The sequence below is a fragment of the Talpa europaea genome (genome assembly GCF_964194135.1).
Source record: "Talpa europaea genome assembly, chromosome: 3".
Lineage (NCBI taxonomy): Eukaryota > Metazoa > Chordata > Mammalia > Eulipotyphla > Talpidae > Talpa > Talpa europaea.
Genome location: NC_140069.1, coordinates 129,924,722 through 129,949,876, shown reverse-complemented (window position 1 = coordinate 129,949,876; position 25,155 = coordinate 129,924,722). Strand labels below are relative to the sequence as shown.

The 25,155-nt window shown below is 38.2% G+C and overlaps 1 protein-coding gene across 1 annotated transcript in view; it reads left to right on the top strand.

Moving 5' to 3' along the window:
• The window catches only part of IQUB (IQ motif and ubiquitin domain containing), a gene marked incomplete at both ends in the record, with an annotated part of 28,522 nt that extends 4,034 nt beyond the window's left edge, over nt 1–24,488 (top strand). Inside the window, 9 exons of the mRNA XM_084230619.1 lie at nt 35–207; nt 405–560; nt 2,678–2,888; nt 5,260–5,435; nt 13,279–13,449; nt 16,338–16,514; nt 18,342–18,590; nt 21,740–21,925; nt 24,324–24,488. Coding sequence (XP_084086745.1) covers nt 35–207; nt 405–560; nt 2,678–2,888; nt 5,260–5,435; nt 13,279–13,449; nt 16,338–16,514; nt 18,342–18,590; nt 21,740–21,925; nt 24,324–24,488 — 1,664 coding nt within the window. The remainder of the gene's footprint in view (nt 1–34; nt 208–404; nt 561–2,677; nt 2,889–5,259; nt 5,436–13,278; nt 13,450–16,337; nt 16,515–18,341; nt 18,591–21,739; nt 21,926–24,323) is intronic.
• Between the last annotated feature and the right edge of the window lie 667 nt (nt 24,489–25,155).

Here is a 25,155-nt window from a genome sequence, read left to right as displayed (position 1 = left end):
GTAATCAAATTCAATCTTGACTTAATCTCCTCAGGCACTGATGAGTACCAGGAGGTAGCTGTTGAGATTATAAAATCTGACTTTCACAAACCATTTCTTGGTGGATTCAGACACAAAATAACAGGAATAGAATATCACAATGCTGGAACACAAACTGTACCTAAAAAGATTCACCAAAAAACCAATGTATTTAATAGGGATACCCAGGTAATATTTTTTACTTTTCTACACAGGTTTTTGAAGCTACAGGAACAACAAATGTTATACCACTCACCTCTCTAAAATTAAAATCATCTAAGGAATTATATGGCAATTAAAATGATAAAATTCACTTAAACAGAGGAAAATATGCTTTTTACTCGCTTGTATGTGTATATAGTTGATCAATTTTTTTGTTGTTTTAGACAGTTTTTCAGAAGAAAAAGCAGCAACAAACTAGAAATACCACATCCACACAGATGACTAAAATTGGTGTGTATGTATCAAATATGACTGATAAACTGGTAACACCAGGAAACTATATTTCAGCAGAAAAATATCATGCTCAAAGATTAGCGGCGGTAAGATGACTTTTATTGTGGGTGAATACTGAAAATTAACTATGAGTCACTGTGTATTTGTATGTGTTTCCTAAGACACATTAGCTATTGAAAGAACCCACAGGAGTGTTGTTGAAGAAAAAAATGTCCGTAACACATGTTAAAGATGGTAGGCGGGGGCCTCCCTGGTGGCGCAAGGGGTTAAGACACAACCTATGAGTCTGTCCGCAGCCTCCGCAGCACAAGTTCAATTCCCCTGGCCAGCCAGGGAGCAACCCATATGGCGCAGCAGACCTCTCCTGACTCACCCGCTGCTCCCCTCAGCAGTGTACTTCGGTCAAGCTGCCTATTCTGCTCCCCACTCTGTCTCTGGTGAATCCTCTCACCCCCAGCACCTCTGGCCTGTACCCCAGCTCTTGTATGCATGAATAAATAAATCTTTAAAAAAAAAGATGGTAAGGCAGACTTGATTCAAATAGGGAGACTACAGTGGTTGTAGTAAGGGAGACACAGAGGGCTCAACTCTGAATACAAGAAAAAATTGGAATTTAAAACTAAGGAGCAGGGTACCAGTTAGTGGATGGAAAGTTACTAAGAGAAAACATCAGAGATGAGAGGGGATTCTGGCTAAACCAATGGAACAGGATTTTGGGTGAAGGTAAACCAAAGTGATAGGTGTCATCACGGGGATTGTTGGGTGAGGAACCTGACCAAATATAGAGGGTGATGAGATACTGAAGGTAGATATTCTGGTTAAACTGAATTAGCAGTGAATTTTTTTTGTTCTTTCATATGTCATACATAGGTATTTTCTTTTTCTCACAGGCACCTAAACCTTTTATACGAAATACATACTTAATCAGGCTCTCTGTCTTTTCTGTGAACACATCAAAAACCTTATTCGGCCTTACTTTACTTTTCTTTTTTTTTTTTTTTTTTAATAGAGGCATGCTTTATTTATTTGTTTGCTGGTTTGTTTGTTTGTCTTGTCCACACATGCACTGGATACAGTCAGAAGCGCGGGAGGGTGAGAGAATTCACCAGAGCCAGAGAGGGGAGCAGAGCAGGCAGAATGACTGAAGTACACTGCTGAGGGGAGCAGCGGGCGGCAGGAGCGGTCTGCACGCCATGTGGGACCCTCCTCCGTGGCCGGGGAGCAGCCGGGGATCAAACCGGCGCCGCAGAGGCCGCGGGCAGCTTCGCAACCCAGCGCTCAACCGCTGCGCCACCGGGGAGGCCCCTTACTTTACTTTTCTCCTTCTATTTGTCCTCCCTCTTGGAGTTGGATTATACTGAAGGCATACTCCTTCACTATAATCCAATCTTTCAGATTTCTGTTTATATACATTACTGTCATTATCAGGGATTAGGGGTGAGGGAAAGAGACGTGTCAGTGTATTCTCCATCCTCAGTCTTGATCCGGCTTCTCTACATTTCATTTTTATATTTGAGTTTAGTAAATGAAAACTCAGCAATAGTAAGCTTTTTGAGAATCTAGTACTATGCTGTACTTGCAGCAATATTTATATTTCTCACAGTTCTTACTTATTTACTTAAATCTTCCTTTTATTTAACCTGACTTTGGTGACTCAGGTTCTACTTTCTGTACAAAATACAGTTTTATTTTAAATAAGAACCTAAGGTATGGCAATTTAAGATAAACTAGAGGCCACTAATAATATTCATAGCAATAGTAGTATTTATTGAGGATTTGTGATGTACCAGGCTTGAATGAAGCACTTTAAATGCATATGTAAATTTTCACATATGCATTCATATTTTAAATAAACATACCATTATTTTCACTGTGTTACAGATGAGAGCACTCACTAAAGCACATAGAAGGGAGTTAACTTACCCCCCATTCAACCACGTAGTGAATAGCAGAGGAAGATTTAAACTAAGTTTTACTCCAGAGCCTACCTGCTTATGTTTTATGCTGCCTGCCTCCTATCAAGGTGCACTGGCCAGATTTCTAAGCCAACTAACTTTTATGTTATAATGTATGGAAGAATATCTAGCATAGAGTTTAAACTAGTTGCTTTGTTTAGTAGTTATTGAATTGGAATAGAAATAATCATCACTGCCTTTCACTACTGTCTGGTAATGTTGACAATAAACACTTTATTTCACTATAGGTAATAATAATACAGACTTACTACAGACAATGGCATGCTAAACGCGTGGTAGAGAATATAAGGAGACAAAAGATGCTAAGGTTGAAATGGGAAGCAGAGGAAGAGGAAAGAAAAAAAAGAGAAAAGGAAGAATTAATGCAAATGGACTATTACCGGAGACATAATCCTCAAACAAAAGAAGATTTTGAACTTCTTTATAATGCATTGGAATGTAAGTTTGAAATAGGATTTACATAAGATATTATTTTTTACATGTTTCATTAGTAAGATACACAGGTCTATTAAAGACTAAAAGGAGACATTATTTTAGAAAAATGCCTTGAGAATCTGGTCTAGAGAGTTTAAAAACATGCATAATATATAAAATTGGAAAAGAAATTAAGGCTGGAAGAATTAGAAATGCTTTTATATTAAGTTGGTAAGAAATGTGCTTTTTGCTCTATAAAATATGCAATTTTAGTTTATTATAATTTGATCCTCATCCCTGTGAGATAAAGAAAGTATTGTCCAATTTGGTTTCTTGAGATGGTCTTGGGAATTTGTGAACTCAGAGCTGAATTGTCTCAAATCTTTCAACCCAGCATCCTGTCTCTTTAGAGGAGGGTGCTACCTTTTCAATCCTTTCCATTAATAATAATACTATATAAATGTATATTTCCACACATTTAACTTTCACAACTTATTTCTTCCAGAGTATGTGTGCTGTTCATCGACACAATGAAAAGGTTCAGTTACTTGAACAAGGCAAGCCTTCCTTACTCAGGCAGTGGACACACAGTTCTTCTTGAAACCTTTCCCTGTTGCCCACATCCCGATCTCAGCTTGAATATCACCCTCTCAAAGCCTTTTATAACTGACAACTTAGATATCCATTGTCATCTCAGAGTTTTCACTACACCTCAAACTTTCCATTTATACCACCATAATTTGTAATAATACATCTTTAGTTTAACATTAACTTTCACCACTGATTATAATCTCCTTGAGAGAATAACTCCTTTATTTTGATGATCTCTTTTTCGGTGATTAGTTTACATGCCCAGCAAGCATTGGTAGAATGAATGAAGAATGAAGCAGCTCTAGCTTCTGCCTTCTGGGGAGTATCAGCTGGACTAGAAGTAACTGGAACAGAAGAGTTATTTCTTACTTAGAAGCCAAAGAGTAGAGAAGTTGGATTCTTGAGATGATATAGAAGACTTTTGAAAATTAAAAATAGCTTCAATGTTTAAAAAATTAATATAGATAAATTTAACTCTTCAGGAATGTAGCGGTGTTTGAGGTAATAGGTAAGCCTGTTCCCTAGACTTGAAAGTCTGCTTCCCTTTTCTCCATCACTGACCTCTGCAAATAGTTTTTAAATTTCATTATTTCCATTTTCTCTGTCAGATGAAAATAAAGGTTATTTCTAAGTGTTACTAATAGAACACTGTTAGCAAAGTGTCTGTGAAAGTTCTTGCTGAAAAGCATAAAAACCTATACTTTTGTTATAGGGGAACTCTATTTGAATACTATTCCAAATTCACATATAGACCAAAGAATACCACTGTTCTTTTGTTTGGTTAACAGGCAACTGTGCAAAATAACAGGACATATATTGAATGAGGACCTGCCTTATTAGTGGTACTAACTTGGAAAAATTACTCATTTTTACTAAGTCTCACTTTATTCATCGATAAAATGGTGATAGTTTCTGGGTCATTAATTTCAGAGGATGTTATAAAGTGAAAAATGCAAAATATTAAATTGAAAGTATCTCAATAAGAACAAAAATATATGTATACACAAATTAGTGTTACATATAAAATAATACATATATTCTAAGTTAAAGTAGGACAAGTATGTTTTATATGTCTACTCATATTTTGTATTAAGAAATGAAAATGAAATTTCTTATATAAAGGAGATGCCTCTTAGTTTTTGACTTTTCAAAAAATTCTAAATTACAAGCCCTCAGAGTAATATTTTTTTTAATTCTGTTTTGTTGTAATTGAAATTTCTCGTTCACAAGCACAATATTTATTCTGTTCTTCTGTTTTCTGGAGTACTCATAGTCATTCCCCGTTCTTAACGCTGGTCTTTGAAACTGCCGCCCTCTTGTGGCTGATAGTGACAATTGCATAGTTTGAACTCCCACTAACGCCAAGTTTAAGGTTCCCCCACATAATCAGTCTCTTGGTAATAAAAGCAAAAGGGTGTCAATTTAAGAAAATGAATATAACTACTAGGGCAGTTACCAGTCTTCCTCTCAACAGGTTCTTTCTTGAAGGGAGATCTGGGCAGTTCACATTTCTGGCTGCCACCAAACCGAAGCCATGTGCTTGCTTACTTGGGCTATTATTTTACATTATTATGCTGATTTCCTTTGATTTGAGTCTACTTTTATTGCTTTCAGTTTCTCAGCTTCGATTTCATCCTTTTTAAAAAATTTATCAGGTGTACAAGTTTTTCTATTCATGTATAAATTTATTGCAGTCGATACAAAATTAAAAATCCTCCTGTTAAGACGTGATGGTAAAAAATGCTCTGTAAGAATGTGGCGTTTTAAAAATTCAAAAGCTTTTCATGTTCCTTTCCTTTTTTAGTATGGCGGCAAGAGGAACTTGCACGCATTAACCAGTGTTACACCGGAGCTGAAAGAAAAGCCCGCTTGTGTGACCTTCTGGAAAAAGAAAGCCAGCTAATTGCTTCCATCGAGAGACACAGATATAACGCTTATATGGCGAACAAGGAGGCAGCAATACAAGCTTTTTTGGATAAGGTTAGTAAAGTAACAATTATTTAAATATGAATATATACTGCGTTTAAAAATGTAGACGAATGAACTAGAGGAGACATTGTAAGAATCTGTATGCATTTTATCATTTTGATGGCATATTTTTTTAAATTCCATACATATGTACTTTTCTTTTATCAGATACAACTTTAGATTTAAACTGTAGTCTAGAACAATAATTGGCTAGTAACATGACATTAACCTGTTCTTAACTAACGGGATTTGGTCACAAGAGAAAAAACAGAGGCAGCTTCTTTGCGACTCTGTTCATTGAGACTTAGGCTGATTGTAGAAAGCAAGTGAATTACACCCCGAAGTCACAAAATGTCTGGGTCTAAGGTGTCCCCTAGTAAGCATCCTGGGGAAAGTAGCTATAGACGGAGAACTTACTTTTGTCCATAAGTTCATTAACTGATTGGTAATTTCTGACCAAAAGGATATATGGTTATGGAATACCTACAATTAAGGGGAACACCAAATTCATTACTCTTTCATGGTGGTGAAACAGCTTGTTTGATATCAAATAGCCTGTTTCCATGGTGACCAATTTCCTTTTTATAAATATGATCTTTCTAAACTGTTAAAAGTCAATCCAAACGCAAGAAGAGAGAGGGGTTTTTCAAGATATTTACCTGCAGTGATCCATAGTTGTATGATTCTTGATGTTGAAGAAACTGTGCTCCTAAAAATCTCATTTGTTTGCTACTCTAAATGCTCCCTTATGTCATTTTACTTATACACTTTCGGATCTGTTTTCCTATGGCTTGAAGTACTGTCTGCTCCCATAGTTCCTGCCCTACCACTCTTAAGAACTTCCAGATCTGGGGCCTCCCTGGTGGCACAAGGGGTTAAACACCACACTATGAAGCAATCCGCAGCCTCTGCAGCATGAGTTCGATTCCTAGCCAGGGAGCTACCCACATGGTGCAGCAGACCTCTCCTGTCTCACCCGCTGCTCCCCTCAGCAGTGTATTTCGGTCCTTCTGCCTGTTCTGCTCTCCACTCTGTTTCTGATGAATCCTCTCACCTTCCCGCCACACATCTCTGGCCTGTATCCCAGCTCTTGTATGCATAAATAATCTTAAAAAAAAAAAAAAGAACTTCCAGATCCCCTATCCATTACCTACTATCTTTGCTCTCTAATGGCCCAAGTGTATACCTCAAGTTGACATAACAACTTGTAAGGATATGGTAGTAAACCTTTAGTAATACCACCTCAGGCTGATCCTATTCTGTAGCATGCAATTTATCGTCCTGGTAAATGGGAGATAATTTGTCATCTTTGACTACTTACTATGAACTTTTTTTTTCATTTATAAAGTATTCAAAACTTGTTTTTATATGTTGGAACTTTAGCATGTCAAAGCAATTCCAGGGTTAGTTGATGACCATCACTCTTTCTAGGAAGTGCAACACTAGGAAGGATTTTACCCTAAAAAGATGAGAGGGGAAACTTTCATTTGTAAGAATTCCTGCAAGGTTTTTGTTTCTGGATTTAAAAAAAAAAATTTTTATACATTGTTGGGGTTGAACCTGAGCTGAAGGATCCTGCTCTGTACCAGGAAAATGAAGGTTTTTGAGTGTTGCTGGGAGAGAAAGGGTGGAAATAGAGTGGGGAGACATCGGGAGGCCGTGGGGTACAGCGTGGCTTCTTTAGTTATATTACAAAATAAATGTAATAGTGAGTGCCAGGTAATTTTATGTTTTTGTAAGAGGAGAGGGAAAGAGAAAAATGACCAGACTTCAATGTCCAGACTGATTCACAGCAACATACAAAATTTCAAAACCAGGGCTTCCCTGGTGGCGCAGGCGGTTGAGCGCAGTGCTGTGAAGCTGCCCACAGCCTCTGCAGTGCCGGTTGGATCCCCGCCAGCCTCAGAGCAACCCACATGGCAAGCAGACCTCTCCTGTCTTGGCTGCTGCTCCCCTCAGCAGTGTATTTCAGTCAGTCTGCCTGTTCTGTTCCCTGCTCTGACTCTGGTGAATCCTCTCACCCTTCTGCACATCTGGCCTGTACCCGACTCTTGTATAAATAAAATAAATCTTAAAAAAAAAAATTCAAAACCAGAAGATTGAAGGATGGAAAAGTTAGCCACAAGCACTTGTAGAAATCAAGGCAAAGGCTTTTTGTGAGTCAGAGGTTTTTTAGAATTGGCGTTTCTAACCCACGGTGAGCCCACCTATAAACCAGCTAATTCATCAGTCCTCAGGCTCAAATTCAGAGGAAATGAATATTTTAGCTGAGACAAGGGGGTTTGACCAAAGGGTTGTGCAGGGCAAGAGAAACAACTGCAGAGTAGAGCGACTGCCTTGAGGCCAGTCCCTGGTCCAATACAGTCTCCTTCCTCTGCTCTGTAAAAACACTGAATAATAGTGACGTTTGGCCGCTTTTGACCTAAGTTATGGAATCGTCATTACTGTAATACAAAATTTAATCACAAAAAGGTGATTATGCTAAATGTTATGCTAAATATCATAGAAAATAATTGAGATAGATTTTATAGTTCGTCTTTGGTTGTAAATATTCATAAAGTGTCCATTCCCCTTTTGCCTGCCCAGCTCCCGTGCCTAGCATGGTTGCCATATTCAGGAGAAACTGGTGCTGATTTTGTTAGGGGGAAAAGGATGTCCCAAAGCAAATTCCATATAGGCTTTGTGGACTCCACCCCCACCCCAGGTCAAAGCCAAAGACACTGGGAACTCCAAATCCCATCACCACCAAAGGGAAGGTGGCTGGGACCTGAGGGTGGGGTTAAGCAGCCAGGTGGATATAAAAGGCAGACACGTGGGCTTTGGGTCCCCCATTTTGGCTCTCCGCCAGCTCGCAGCGTCCGGCCAGCTCGGAGAGTGACTTTGGGTTTCCAGGTTGGCGGATCGGGTAGGACGCATTAAAGACTTTATTTCCCTATTTTCTCCCTGAGTTGTACATTTTCCTTATTTGCTTTTCCCTTGTAAATAAACCTTTTATTAACCTTTGGTGTGTGTCTGCAGTGGAGTATTCATAAGTCCCTTTTAAGCGCGCGGGTGAGGACCCACAGCCAGGCAACCCGTTCAGTATCGGGGCTGCTCTATAACAATTTCACAAAACTTGAAGTAACTTTTTACTCTACAGTTTTTTGGATTGGTAAGAAAAAATAGCTTGTAATCGATTTCTAAAGCTAGACAAGGTCAGAGTTCTTTCCAGTGTCAAAACTAACAGCCAGGGCCTCCCCGGTGGTGCAGCGGTTGAGCGCTGGGTTGCGAAGCTGCCTGCAGCCTCCGTGGCGCCGGTTCGATCCCCGGCTGCTCCCCGGCCACCGGCAGAGGGTCCCGCATGGCGCGCAGACCTCTCCTGCCGCCCGCTGCTCCCCTCAGCAGTGTACTTCGGTCCTTCTGCCTGCTCTGCTCCCGCTCTGGCTCTGGTGAATTCTCTCACCCTCCCGCGCTTCTGACTGTACCCAGTGCTTGTATAAATAAATAAATAAATCTTAAAAAACAAAAACAAAAACAAAAAATCCTAACAGCCAAAGATAGATTTTTAAATTAACCTAGCACCATGACATATAATTCTTTAAGGAGAATACTTACTTTGAAAATATTTGAAAATAACGTTGGAGAATAAAATTTTGTATTTTGGTTCTAGTTTTACTTCACTGTATTTAAATATCACGTAGTTTATTGAACTAATAGTTTAATTATTAATTTTATCCTGATGGAATGATATGATTTTAAATCAGTCCAATTAACCCATTAAATTAGTATTGTATTATGGATTCTATTCTAAGCCTTCATTCCAATAAAAGGCTTAACCTACAGGTTTTTTTTGGTAAAGCATTAGCTCAATTATTTGTACTTTTGACACACCAAACTTTGACTGCTACAGGTCAGGTGAAAAAATTCAGGTCAGGAAGCCCAAACACAAATCATCAGCTGGTGTCTAATACATGCTTCTTTCCCAAACTACAAAGAGAGATTATTTGAATTTCTGTTAAAGGTATTTCTTAGCATCAAGCCATTTCTTTGATTGTCTCACTCATCACTTTCACAATCACAAGACAAAAAATATGACCAAAACAAGTAAACTGTGTCATTTAAATATTTTACCTCCATACTCAGGTGGCTAACTGTTAATGGGATGGAAAATCACCAGTAGCTCCTGGCTCTCTCTGAGCACCGGGGTACAGAGGTGTCCTACATGGGTTGACAAAACCTCTCTGCCATGTCAAAGAAAAGTTGATCACTATCTGGTAGCTTTTGAGGAGTGAGGATTATTCTTAATTTTTGCCTTTAGGGACTAGAGGAAAATTCAGGAAAAATAAAGACCTCCCCTCCCAATGCACTCATTCCTTTTTTGTGGAAGCTTGCTGCTCTCAAGGTTTTGAGCATCTCCCCCTTCCTGAGGTGTGTCCCCCTGCTGTCCTTTTTTTCACCTCTAGAGTCTATGCTGTCTCATTTGTTGGCTAAATGGAATTTGTTACTCTTCTGTTTTCTGAAGCTATTTAAGAACATGGTTGTTATACATCTCTTATTACAGCGAAGGCATTCAAAGAAAAAGCAAAGTTGACATTTTATTGCATCAGAGTAAAAATTCTTTCAGGCGTGAAATCAAAGAAACCCAGACTTGAAGACCAAGTTATCAATGTTGGCAGAAATATGTCTAAGTATAAAAACAGCTTGATTGAACAGATTTTTTTCTATCTTCTCAGTGTCAACACTATGGAACTCTAGCTTCCAATCTACGAGTCTTTATAACACTCAATTCCATTTAATCTGACTAACACCTATTTATTCTTCAGATTTCATCTTAAGTGCTATTTTCCCATCAGCTAAATACGTCCTCTTAATTTGTAGCTACTTATTTACATGCAGTTCATAAGCACAATCACACTTTAGGTATTTGTTTTCTCATGTTTATATCCCATTATATTTGAGAGAACTTGAAATCATGATAGTATTTTACCTACTTGGAATCTAGTAAACTGACTAATATACTAATATACTAATATACTAAATACTAATATACTAATATACTAAACTGACTAATATACTAATATACTAAAGTACTAATATACTAAACCAAATAAGTGAATGAATGAGTGAAGCAGTCCGTATGATATAACAGAACTCTTCGAGAAATTTCTTATCATCTGTAGGAACCAGTAGAATGACCAAACAAAGAATGACTTATAGAACAATTTGGATCTAAATTTCATTGCGAGAATGATGAAAATGGAGACACTGATTAAATGTGTGTGTGTCTGTGTGTTTTCAAGTATGATAGAATTTCAGAAACTAATGATAGCATTGTCACAAATCATAGTAGTTATCTTTATGGAAAAGGTAGGATTTGAGTTAAACATTGAAGAATAGAAAAGATTTTAATGTCTAATATATTTGGAAAACCCAAGATATTACCATATCTTACTAAATTAGATGGAGCTAAAGCCTTAGAGGGATCAGTTAGATCAGCCTATCAGCTGGAAAAAATGTAATGAAGTAAGTGAACTCGGCATTTCATTTGAAGGTTATTATTCTTGGATTATTACAATGAAATACCTTACAAGCCTGCAGAGCAAAAGGTATTGTCTATATTATTGGAAGAAAGGAAATAACATTTAAATAGAGTCACCCTGAGAAAAATTGTATGCAAAATTAAGACATTGGTTTGACTTCATAATATTGCAATGTAAAACTTAGCCTGATTACCAATTCCTTAAAACTTTTTAAAAAGAGCTTTGAAACAAACATTAAACTTTAATAATACTCTGAAGTATACCCCAAACAGGGCTGTATCTATTTAATACAATTTTTAAAAAATTCTAAATGAAAATATTTTAGAATTGGACTATTTCCCTTTTATAGTCCTTAATAAATTTTACTTAATTCCATCAGCCTGCTAATTAATACATTATTTTAATATTAGATTTATAATCTAAAATATAAATTAATTATAAGGCTGCAGCTTCTCACTTCTGTATTAAAACTAGATCTGAGAATCTAAAATATCTGATGAAGTCTGCTAGCTCTAAATATTCATTTTGGCTTTGATCAGAAATGATGCCATTTGTTCAAAAATATATCACATGTACCTATGCAGTTTTCAATGTAATTTAGCTAATATATTGTACAATGTTAAAAAAAATAAATTGAGGTGGTTTCTATTATCCCCTCATCATACTGTCACACAAAATCAGCTTTATGTAATTTCTCTATTTGGCTAATGATATCCTAATGATATCCTAAAATATCCTCATGATATTTTTTCAATAGATAGGGCTCCTATTAAAATTTTAAATTATATCAAAAATAATTACACATCAGCCTACAAAACCATCCAACAGGTGGGCTCTACAAAATTCTAGGTGACCTCATAACTTTTGTTAAGGAGATGGTCACTAAATCCTGAGTAGGATAGGGAGCATGAGGGTAGAAAGGAAAGCTCAAAGAGGAGGTGGATGTAGGAATTCAGGAGGTTTGCTTTTTGTTGGTTTTTGAAGGACAGAAGACATTTATTCCTGAACTATAAATTTAGGGTAGCAGAGTCAGGTGGAGAGGGAGGACACAGCAGTCAGGTCTATGCCTCTGCTCTTTCTCTCTTTCCTCCTTGGCCTGGATTCTGAGTTCCTTATGGGGGTGCTATGTGGGAACCCCTTTGACTGTAGGTAGAAGAAATCACCTGCAGATTAATTGTTCACCTTAATTAAGTATTTGTAGCTCTAGCTCTCTTGGGGCTCAGCTTTGAGAATCACTGTATCCCTGACTGAGACCAGAAGATTTGTAGACAACAGGCATCAGGGACCCCCAGCACTAGCCACTGTGGCGCTGGTTGCAGACTCCTACCCCCGGGGGCCTGGGAGAAGGCCCTGACCACCACCCACACTCTTGTCTCATTGATCGAGGGTTTGAACAGTGAATAGTTATGTTCAACATACCCTTGTTTCTGGTAGATTCTTATCAGTGGAGGAAAGTAAGTAGCTTTATATTATAAATCAGAAGAGCAAATAGTTTTCAGGGTGAAATTTCTAGGTGGATGCCTCAGAAAGCCTCAGAAGAAGACGACAGAAGCAGTCACCAACCAACTTAGTTGTCACTAAAAATTGCCCTGGTCCAAGTCTGCAAGGGACTCACTTCCCGTCCTGATCATACTCTCTGAATTCTTAGCCTGGGAGCCCTCGGATGAGCTTCAGAGCAAGTGGACTCCTCCCTGACCCTCTTTAGCAGCTGGGCTGGCTTGCAGGCACCACGCTCAATCTGGAAATAGGAAGTGAGACTCTTAGCCACCGTTAGGAGTCAGGGCCACAGCACTGCTTAGAGAGCTAAGTAGAGCTGCCTAACTATTAAACTGGGAACTTGTCATAGATTTATTTCTAAAGGACAAAAACTATAACTCAGGGTCTCTTTCTGCTCTATCTTAGGTCTAACCCACTGAAGATTGTAATAATTGACCCACACAGGTTGTTTTCAACTGGCAGGACATGATCAAGACACAATATAATTGAACTATGCAATCATTTTTTTTAACATTCTCAAGAGCATGCTTTTTCCCCAAGGGGGAAATGAGTTATTCCATGTACCCATCAGATTATTCAACATACTGGGTGGAACAAATTAGTAGCAAATCCTGAATCCTGTAGAAGTGCTTACAGTTCTATAGACTGAACAGCTTTTCCTTTTTTTCCTAACATGTTTTACTTTCCCATGGTCTACAAATTTTTTTATTCATTTTCTCGAGTTTTAGTGATAGTTTTCTTCATAAAGGACATGATATTAAAGTTAACTTTTGGTAAAGGAACAAAATTATATTTTAACCTTTAATTAACTGATATTTATAAGCAATGTTATTTTTAAGTGTTCAGCTCCAAAAACATGCAAAACAGCCACTGGGAATATAGTTGAGCTGGATACACAGTTCACCATCAGAGCCAGAGAGCTGCAAACCATCTATAAATGCATCATGCTGAGAAATATCTCCCAAGATGAGAGACTGGATGTGCTCTTAACCCTTAAGCACACTATGAAGGTATGTGAACTTTCTTCTAGGTTTGAGTTATCACGATCAATAAAAAAATTGAATGTTAAAATATGGAAGACATTTTGTATTAAGTAACCTGTAAAGACAAATAAATGCTTATATATGTAAGTTTTAATATGTTTACTATGTTGTTTTGATAGTTTTTGTGTGATTAAGATTTATAAAAATATTATAGTTATTTTTAAAATCATGTTTATATGTTTAAATTATGTTTATTATGACATTATATATGTTTTGGATATAGGTTCCTATCTCTACAAATATATGTTATAATACTATCCCCACCACCAAATGGTGTAATTTTTTTTTTTACACATAAAAGGTTTTATTAATCCTCTCATGAAAAATCTGCACAATCACCACAGATACAGATAAAGTCACTGTAGAATCTTTACTCCTTTTTGCCAGCGCCAACATTGGCCTTTGCAGTCCCTCTGACTTTCTTCATTCTGTTCTTACGTTCCTTTCGCTGTTTTCTTGAGGTCTTTTTCTTCTCATAAAGGCCATGTCAATGCCCAAATGGTGTAATTTTAGGAGGATATGTTTATGCATTAATATTTAAAAGTTTCCATATTATCTCTTATGATACATAATAAACATAATGTCATTCAACAAATGTTCTAAATGTAAGTATGTCCTTATTTCTGCAATGAATACAAATATATGCAAATATATAACATGAATTAGTATTCAACATAGTTCAATAAAATAAATTTGTGTGTATATATTTTGATACTTTTCAATGAGAATTTTGTTTCTAGCAGTTTTAAAGTCCTATCAGTGATTTTATCTTTTTTTTCTCATCAATTACTGATTTTCTGTGTTTTTAATCCTGCTTTTAATGAAAATGAAGTGGGTGTCACAGGACAAGTTTCTAAGAAACGCACTCTGAGCTGGGGTTTGTGTACTGGAAGTTTACTGGAAAGTAACTCCTGGAGGGATGCGAGAAAGCAGGATAGGGCAGCTGGATAATTGACTCTGGTGGAATGTCAGCAATGACTTCAGCCAGATTGGGAAGGCCCTTCTGATTGTCCTGAATGGAGCCAAGCGGTGAGGAATTTTTACTTCCATGTTGACCATCTCTTGGCTGTGGACTACCCCTGGAAGGAGCTGTGCCTTCAGATGAGGCATCTCTCTATACCGAAATAGATTCTCAGAAAGAGACACAGTTGAGAGCATCTGTCAACAATGTACCAGGAGAGGCAGAAGAGCACTTCAGGTCTGGACACAGCATACACTACACATACTGCTGCTTGGACCCACTCACCTCCTGTTACAAATTTCGGAAGCAGTTCCTTTGGATTTGGATAAACCCCCCCCCACCCCCCCACACCCCCACCCCCCCACACCCCCGTGAAAATTGCAAGCACAAAATTAAAGAGCTAAATTATAGCCCCTATTTTCATCATTGAATTTAAGGTCACGGCACAAACTCTGTCTCTTTCCTCTGTTACCCATTTTTTTTGTTTCCTTCACCCTTAGCTAATACCTTGATTGAACTAGGTGGTTTACCTATTAGGGGTGATGCACCCATTGAGAGGTCTAGACCAGAGGCCACCATGCTTTGTTTAGGCTGAGGATATCAGACTTTCATTACTGCCAAAACTGGGTAAGGTAATACCAAGGAATACCCATTACCGGGGTGCCAAACATACTCTTCCTATCCCTGTGGGTCCTACTGGCTTTCAAAAATCAAGGTCAATTACCTCTCAAAGCATGTAATACTTTCCTCGCCCCCAGGTCTCTTGGCTGAGGAGGTAAAGTACTGTTTGCAGCTTTAAGTTTAATAGAATTCTTGTTAAATCCTCTGTTAGAAGCGTTTTCCTTCCAAGAATTAGGACCTCTAGACTTGAGGGCCCTAGAATTGCAGGGAGAAGAAGCAAAAAATTCCCCAGGCAATAAATGGGGCCATTTCTACTTCCATCCCCCTTGGTTTCCAGTAGGACTTCTACGTGGTCTTTCCCATCACATGAGCTCTTACCCCACAGATCAAGAAATCAAGGGTGGGGGCCTGAGTCAACTGCCACATGCTCCATTCCAAGGATATTTTTAAGGACCAGGGAAGTGAGCACTGAGTGGCCTATGAAGCCAGCGATCCTCTGTGAGCTACGTGTGGCCCCAGATGCCCTTTATTTTTTGTTACCACACATTCACTCTCACAGGATCCTGGGCCTTTATACCTACATTGATTAGTCATTTGGCTCATGATGCCCTGAGAAGAAAGCATGTCCTTGGATGGGGCAGTTCTTCTCAGTTGATAACAGCTATTTATGGCCAAGATAACTTTCTTCAGATGAGGGCAATCCAGAGAGAGGCTCAGCTGAGAGTGGTCAGCCGCCAGCCCTATCTGCAGGGCAAGACTGAGGGCTTTGAAACTCAGATGAGGCATCAAAGCATTCATTGCAGTGGCTGTGTAGCCTGTATTCCTAATGAAAGGGAAAAACCCAAGCATCGCGTGGGTTCTTTGTGACTTTTGTTCAGCATAAATTTGTAAAATTTAAGCCTGGCATTGTATCTAGCTGTTTGTTGTTCATTCATTTCCATATTGGATATTTTATTATTTATGTAATAATTTTATGTATCATTTATCATACATACATATCATTTATGTAATCAACTTATGATTATTTGGTTGTTTCTAAATTTGGGTTTCTGTGAACAATACTCTACTGCACTTTTCTCTCAAACAATAGAATTGCTGGGTTGCAGCTATGTCTCTCTTAAATTCTACTAGATAATGACTGTTTTTATCTAAATTAGTTGTATCAATTTATACTCCTATCAGCAATGTTTCAGTTTGTTTGGATAGAAATTAAAAAAAACAAACAAACCAGTGATTTAAAATTCTGTATGGAATATTCTTGTGTTTTCTACAGGAACATGACTGTAAACTGACTCAGGAAATTCTAGAATTGATTGACAGAGAGGTGGACCTTATGATGAGAGGAGTCAAACATCGTAACCTTGAAGGACTCCGGAAAAGAATCGCAACACTGTTTTTTCATTATATCAAAACACCTCTGTTTAATCCTGAAGTTGTAAGACACCTCAAGGTATTCTTTTTTCCCCTACTCTATTTTTTTTCTTAATTTTTTTTTTGCCTTCTGTTGTAATGGTTTATTTCTACTACAAATGCTTTATCTGTAGGAATAGAGAATTATGGAAGAAAAGAAGTAATATAAAATTTCCCCTGACGTTATGATTTAAAAATTTTACCTGCTCTTCAGACTGAAAGGATTTTGTTTCTGAAGAGCTGTCATATTCAAAATCTGAGGACGACCCCAAGGGGAATAGAAATGCTGACAGGCCTTGCACTGTGTGCTGGTGTGAAAGCTGTGTGCATAATAAGCATTACTCCCTTTAAAACACCAGCCCAGGGCCTCCCAGGTGGCGCAGTGGTTGAGCGCTGGGTTTCGAAGCTGGCCGCGGCCTCTGCGGTGCCGGTTCGATCCCCGGCTGCTCCCCGGCCACCGGAGGAGGGTCCCACATGGCACGCAGACCTCTCCTGCCGCCCGCTGCTCCCCTCAGCAGTGTACCTCGGTCCTTCTGCCTGCTCTGCTCCCCGCTCTGGCTCTGGTGAATTCTCTCACCCTCCCGCGCTTCTGACTGTACCCAGTGCATGTACAAACAAAACAAACAAATAAATAAATAAAAACATAGCTCTATAAAATAAATAAATAAAACACCAGCCCAACACTCCTCCCTGGTGGAGCAAGGGGTTAAGTTTCAGTACTTTGAAGCTAACAGCTGCCACTACAGCATGAGTGTAATCCCTTCCCAGGTTGCTGACCCACATGGCACACAAGATGTCTCCTGTCTCTTCTGCTGCTCCCCTCAGCAGTGTATTTCAGTAGATCCGCCTGTTCTGCCCCTGCTCTGTCTCTGGTGAATCCTCTCACTGCCCCATACCTCTGGCCTACACCCCAGCTCTTGTATGCATAAATAAGTAAATCTTTAAAAAAATAAAATAAATAAAACACCAGACCAGATTTTGTACCACTGTTCTCTTCCAAAGTTATGATATGAATTCATTTTCTTTGTAAACTGTCTAGACCCCTATTAAACAAATGATCTTCGAATTTATGGCCAAATATTATAATCTTTTGAATATTGTTTTTAAATAAGCAATGCCCAATAAATTAGATTTTAAACCTATAAGCACAGTTTATTTAGAACTGATAAAAGACAGCTCTAAGAAATATCATGAAGGACTCCCCAGCGGCGCAGCGGTTGAGCGCTGGGTTGCAAAGCTGCCTGCGGCCTCTGCGGCGCCGGTTTGATCCCCGGCTGCTCCCCGGCCACCGGAGGAGGGTCCCACATGGCGCGCAGACCTCTCCTGCCGCCCGCTGCTTCCCTCAGCAGTGTACTTCGGTCCTTCTGCCTGCTCTGCTCCCGCTCTGGCTCTGGTGAATTCTCTCTGGTGAACCCTCCCGCGCTTCTGACTGTACCCAGTGCATGTATAAAACAAAAACAAACAAACAAACAAACAAACAAATAAATAAAACATGCCTCTATTAAAAAAAAAATCTAAAAAAAAAAAAAAGAAATATCATGAACTGAAACTGATGGGCTGTAGCTTCTGCAGCACCCTGAAAAAGCAGGCTTTGTGCTATAGTAAATTTTGCTTTAATTACATACATATATCTAAAGGTCATGGAATAATATATGTTTTTAATATTTTCTCGGGGTAAATGACTACAGCCTGAAATTTAAACATTTCTAGGATAAGAAGTTAAGGGGAAATATGACTTTAAAAAAATGTACCAACTTTTTGTCTTATTCTAGGAGAGTAACTTCCTCTGGTTATGTTGGCTAGTATTCAAACTGGCTTATATACCTTTTTCTTTTTTTTGCTTTTCCTTATTTTTTGAACTATTTAGGTCCCTCAGGACCCAATGGAGTTTTATAAGAAGATTTACTTCTGCCACAGTTGCCAGCTCTATTTGCCTTCTACAGAGTTCTCTGTGTCCTCCACCTCACAACGCATATACCGGTGTCGTAACTGTGTTAGTCTTGACAATGAGGCTCGACAACGAGAATCATTTTTGAAGTTCAAATGTTTACTTAAACGACTCTACTATTCAGAAGCCAATTATAAAGATGATTCTAAAATTGCTTTCCTGATGCAGGTATGATCAGTAAGAGATGCTAATTATGGATGAAATTGGTCTTTGTCAAGGAGACGGTCTTCAAAGGGATTTGGGTGGAATGAAATGAAGTGCCTTTGAACATAATTTTGCAAGCAAAACCTGCCCTTGAGTTATGAATGGAGATATGGTCTTGGTTTTTGATACTAAGCTATGTCTGAGGATGTACTGGTGCACAGACCTTACAGCCTCGAAAATAAGTTAGTAATTAAAAAGTAGTACAGGTTCCTATGATAAATACACTCAGTGTTATGAAGGGGAAGTATTAAGCACAATGTAGACATTAAACAAGGTGCTTAGTGCAATTTGAGGCCCAGAAAAGGTTTCTTGAGGAAGTGACTTAGGGGAGCCATAGAATGAATTGTGGTTAAATCTAGTGACTATGCCTCAATGCAAAGATTCCATGAAAAAAATGTTTATCCTCACCGCTAATGATGCACTGATATTTTCTTTTCAACCTTATCTACTCATTCAAATTTCCATTTAAAAAAAGGTACACAGACTCCCTGGTGGCTTAGGGGTTAAGTCTCTCAGGACTATCCTGAGTTGGATCCCTGGCCAGGGAGCTACCCCCACATGGCACAGCAGACCTCTCCTGTCTCACTGGCTGCTCCCTTCAGCAGTGTATCTCAGTCGATCCGCCTATTCTGCTCCCCACTCTGTCTCTGGTGAACCCTTCATCACTGCCCCCAACCCCCCCGGCCTACACCCCAGTTCTTCTATGCAATAAATAAATAAATAATTAAAAAAGAGGTACGAACCCACAGTTAAACACACCTCAGATTTTTTTCCCAATAGAGTTAATATTTTATTAATAAAAATATATTTATTGGGCCTCCCTGGTGGCACAGCGGTTGAGCGCTGGGTTGTGAAGCTGCCCGCAGCCTCTGCAGCACCGGTTCCATCCCCGGCTGCTCCCCGGCCACTGGGGGAAGGTCCCTCATGGCGCACAGACCTCTCCTGCCGCCCACCGCTCCCCTCAGCAGTGTACTTCTTCAGTCTGACTGGTCTGCTCTCCTCTCTGACTCTGGTGAATTCTCTCACCCTCTCTCTCTTCTGACTATACCCAGTGCTTGTATAAACAAACAAACAAACAAATAAATAAATGAATCTTAAAAAAAATAAATAAAAATAAAAATATATTTATTTTAGAGTTTATACTCATGCTTTTCTTCAAAAAATATTGATGTGACAGGTGTATACTAATTTATTGGGAGTTTTAGACTTTTTAGGGCTTTTTCCATAATTCATCTATGAGTACCACCTCAAATCATATATTGTGTTAGCGTTCTCCAGGATTCACATTTATATTTACTGTGAGGATTTGACTCACATGGTTATTGAAGCTGTCAAGTCCAAAATCTGTAGAACTAACGATGAGGTCAAGTCTGAAGGCTAGCAAGCTGCTGTGGAACCAGAAAGAGTCAATTCCAGTTTGAAAACAAGTGCTGAAGGGCTTTCTTTCTCTAGGGAGAGGCCTTGCCTACTATTCTATTCAAGCCTTTAACAGATTGAATGAGGCCAAGCTAAGTCAGGCAGGGCAGTCTGTTCTACTTGTTGTACTGATTTAAATGTTAATCTCATGCAAAATCTCACAGAAATACCCAGAAAAATGTTTGACTGACTCTCTGGGCACTTTTGACCCAGTCAAGTTGACATATAAAATTAACCATCAAACCTATTGTGTGAAAAAAATTCAAGGAGGGCCTTAGCACTTTTCAGATAAAAGTTCCCTTAGATGTGATTATGTCTGAATATTACCCCATGTAGGGTTCTAATCTCTTATTCAACTGTCCAGTGTCTACAAAATGGATGTCCATTGTAGACAAAATGGGTGTTCAGAAGCTACCCGACTTAATGGTATAATTTTCATTAATATTTATTTCAGCAGTGTCATCCACATACATAATTTGCATAAAATTTCTCATGAAATAATAAAGCTCATGGACAGCAGTAAAGTTAGAATTTACTGAACTTGAATATGATGGCATGTAAAGTAAAAAGAGGGAAGTTAAAGGCTTCTTTGCCCCTCCCTGGCCTGGTTCCACTGGCCTGGGAGTCCCACTTTATTTTTGTTCCTTTTCTGCTTTAATAAACTTTTTTAAAAAAAAAAAAAAAGAGGAAAGTTAAAATACATAGAATGTAAATGCTCTGCTTAGAGATTTGACTGGTTTTCTAGTCACCTAGTTACCTGTATTCTGTACAGACACTGCCTAACGCGAGGTAATAGCATTACCCTGTTATTGCAACAAATTCAAGTACAGCTGCTTGAAAAGTAGGCATCTCTTAGAGGATGCCACTGAACCTATCATCTGACACTTGAAATTAAAAAACAAAATATGAGCAAGGCACATCTTTTAATGTAAGTGAAAGTATATGAAACATTAAAATTTAAAATTCTATAGTTTTCCATTGCAGCTGCTATCACATTGTCTCTATTTCTAGCATTCATTAAGCACTAGATTATATTGGTTGAGCTGAATATATTCAATTATCCATTTCTGTCACTGATGGTGATAAATTCTCTTTTTGTTTAACCTTTGGCAAATTGTATAAGCTTTTCACAGAAAAGATTCCTGTTTTCCTACCCAAATTTTTTAGTTTCTTTTTTATATGCTGACATTTTGTGAAACTTGTCCTTCTGACAATTCTGTTTATAAATGCAGACCTTGTGATGAAAAGTGACTTCAAAAGTTTTAGCTAATATGGTTTAAATAAAAAGTTTTAAAATGATCTCATTTCCTTTGTTTCCCTATTATGTCATCAAAATAACAATCATTAGAATAACACTGGGCAAACTGCTTAATCTTTATTAAACCTCAATTTCCCCACTTATAAAATGGAATAAAATGACTTACTCAGCAACTAAGCTGACAGGTACTAATGGATTTAGTCAAGTACCCAACTGCAGCCTGGTAACCATGCAGCCGAGCTTCGGGGGCTGATAACGTTGTTTGGGCAGAACAAGCAGAGATTTGGCGAAAAACTGAAAGCTGTGTGCCACAGACAACCTCGTGAATAAGTTTTCCCCTTTAAAAAAAGACTCAATGTGACTATTATCTTAATTGAATCATCTCAAAGAAGTTTCATGCTTAGAAGAAAATATTTTTCACACTTTCTTTGCCATGCAGCTCCAGGATATTCAGTACCTGACCGAGAAGATCTGGGCCTCCCAGTCGGTGCTCAGCGCCTGGAACGACCTCGATGACCTGGTCATGGTGAGGTGGGACAAGAACGTGGAGTGGTCCCCATGGAACTGTATTCTTCTCACCAAAGACGAAGGTGCGGTTCACCTGAAGCTAGCAAGTACTGAAGAGGTGAGCAAGTTAAACTTTCTTTGGGACATTCATTTCATCTTTAGAGTTGTCAGACATAACTTAACTGCCTTTTGATATACTCCATGTGTAATTTAAATGCTTTCTTTGGGTTAAGAGACAGACAAGCCAGGGATAACATAGCAAAAATCTGAGGATGGTACAAATGGCAGAGATTAAAATCACAAGGGAGCTAAGGCACTTAAAATGTAAGGAAAAGGGATATGAATGTTTTAGAGGGATCATTCCTTCCTAGAAATAAGTTCAGATGACTTAGTGTCACACTGAATTCCATGAAGGCTTGGCTTATGTTTGGCTTATTTATGTCGATATCGCTAATATCTAGAATAGTATCTGTTACAGATCGGGGGTTAATAAGTATTTGCTCCATGAATAAATGCATGTAACCATCAGAGAGGTGTAATATAACCTGGACTCTGTCCTCTATGATTTTCATCTGGATCTGCCTAAAAGCACACTGAATATCAAATAAATGGTATGCATAATTGTATGTTCTCAATGGCACTTATATTGAGGGTGGTATAGTTTTGAGGCTCCATTTTTCATTTGTTTCCAACTAATTAGGAGTAGGGGAAGCACTGTAAAAAATAAATAATATTTAATTTCAGTCACAATACACAGTCGGTAGAATTTTTGATGAACAGAGTTGAAAGTCCCTGAGGAGTTCCCAGAAAGCTTCATTTACACTAAACAAGTGGAAGGTCCCAACAGCTTGTACTGATTCTCTGACTTCTATTGATTAAATTGCTGTGCTTTTAATTCCATGTATGATGTCAGCTAAGAGAAAATAAAGATATGATTTGAAATATAATAGTGATTTGGAATAGTGCAATTCCTTGCCTGTGATTTTATCAGGGGACGGAGAGGTGTAAAGAAGAGAAACTGCTTAAGTTTTTAGCTTTTTTGATTTTGTTTTTCCAAAATTTTTTCCAGTTGAAGGCAGGCTAAGAAAAATATCACTCCAGGGATTAGCAGAAAGGGCAGCAAGAAATTGAAGCTGTGTTAAGTATTATATTTAGTAAACTAAGCTGCGTCATAAATATTTAATCACTGGAAGCATAGTCATATGAGCAATATCATTTCATCTAGGACATAGTGGGATTAAAGTTCATTTCTCCAAAGCTGATATTTCACTGCTTCTTCAATTTATCCACACAGCTCCCTTTGTGTATTTAATCAAATTCCTACAGTATCAAATTAAATGTTCTATGCACACGCATTTCTAATTTCAGGATGCTGCTCATATTGACTCTGTAAATAGAGCTAAGGCTCTCAAACAGACAAACTCAAAAAAAATTTACCCTTTAAATGGTTTTGGGCTTGTATAATCTTAAGTATTAAGTCTAGCTTTAAGGACAATTTGGAGCATTTCCAGATTTTTTTTATTTATGCATATAAAAACTGGGGTGTAGGCCAGAGGTGCGGGGGATGAGAGGATTCACCAGAAACAGAGTGGGGAGCAGATCAGGCAGATCTACTGAAATACACTGCTGAGGAGAGCAGCGGGTGAGACAGGATTGGTCTGCTGCGCCATGTGTGTTAGCTCCCTGGCTGGAGATCAAACTCATGCTCATGCTGCATTGGCTGCCAATAACTTGATAGCACTGAGGTTTTAAACCCTGTGCCATCAGGGAGACCCTCCAGATTTTTTTTTTAATGCACAGAGATAGTTGTTTTCTCAGTAAGTAAAAAAAAAAATAAAAGTTAAAATAATCTTGACTTCCTGCAATCATTACATAAGTTATAGGTAAAACACAGGGAAAATTTCTGTTCTCTGAGCTGTATATGTGACAGTTTTTTCATAGTTGACCAGTGTAGAGTGGGAAATCAGAGGTTATAAAAAGGATGACCAAAAAGAAGTTTGTATTTTCCCACCACCAATGTGGAAATATGAAGTGAAAAATCAGTATTTGGGGAAAAAAATCAAGTTGGAAATTGTATCAATGTTAAAATAGATTTGAAGAGAAAACCAAGGTAACAAAACCATTCATTCAAAAATACTGATTGCTATCTTGTGGAGTCAGAGACACATACATGAAAAAGACCCAGTTCAAGTCCTTCAAGCAATTTCCTTATCATGGAAAAGACTCTTAAACAGACACTGAAACTGAAGGCAGAATAAAATAAATATTATAATTAGAATACATAAAAGTGTTTTTGAGTACAGAGGAAGGTGGGATTAGTTTAGACTCAGAGAGGTCTGAGGAAGAGTTAGGAAAGATTTCCGGTTTACACTTCATAGGATCTGCGCCCTTAAAGATGATAGATTGGGGAAAAACTGTTTCTGTGCAAAACAACTAATAAGCAAGAACATGGAAGTATGAATGTTTTTACATGACAAATATGTCTGACATTTAATAGCATTGCATTTTCTTTTCAGGGATATGAACCCTTGTTTATTCACAAGATCAAACACAAACATTTCCTGGCTAAGAACTATTTTTCTCAGATTCCACTGCTGGCTTCATTTATACTGGATGGTGGTGAAGTAAATGAGATCAGGAGATATCACACAGAAAAAACACCTCAGGAACCTTATCTTTAGAAGATCCAGGAGTATTTGATGGTCAGCATTTTTGTCCACTGCTAATAGTGTAAAACAGAGGTCACACAATATGGAAATAGAATTTTATCTTTGTATTGATTTTAATTGTTTTTTTATTTTTCATAGTATAAATTGTGTAAAGAGAACAGCCCTAAGTAAATGCTTTATTGTTAGACAATTTGTGTTAAATTGAAATATAATCTTGTTACTGAAATTAAAATTTAGAGTAAAAGAACATTTCACTTTTACATATTTCACATTAAATTAAAAAAGAATTTCAAGTATGTTATTGTTAAAATCAACAAACAAAAACTAGTCTTACCTTTCAATTTGAGTCACTCATTTAGCTAAAACTTAGATGATAATAGTATATGGAGGGAGGAAACATTATAGAATTCTCTTTCTAGAAAAATTTTTACAAGTAGGATGAAAGATGCAGTGTTTTAACATAGGGATTTGAATCTTCACTTTTAATCTTCCACTTTCAACATCATCCTTTTCAAAATCCCAATAAAAACAGGGCCTCCCCTAGTGGCGCAGGCGGTTGAGCGCAGCGCTATGCAGCTGTCCGCAGCCTCTGCAGTGCAGGTTCGATTCCAGCAAGCCAGCGAGGGTCCCACATGGTGCGGCAGACCTTGCCTGTCTCGCCCGCTGCTCCCTTCAGCAG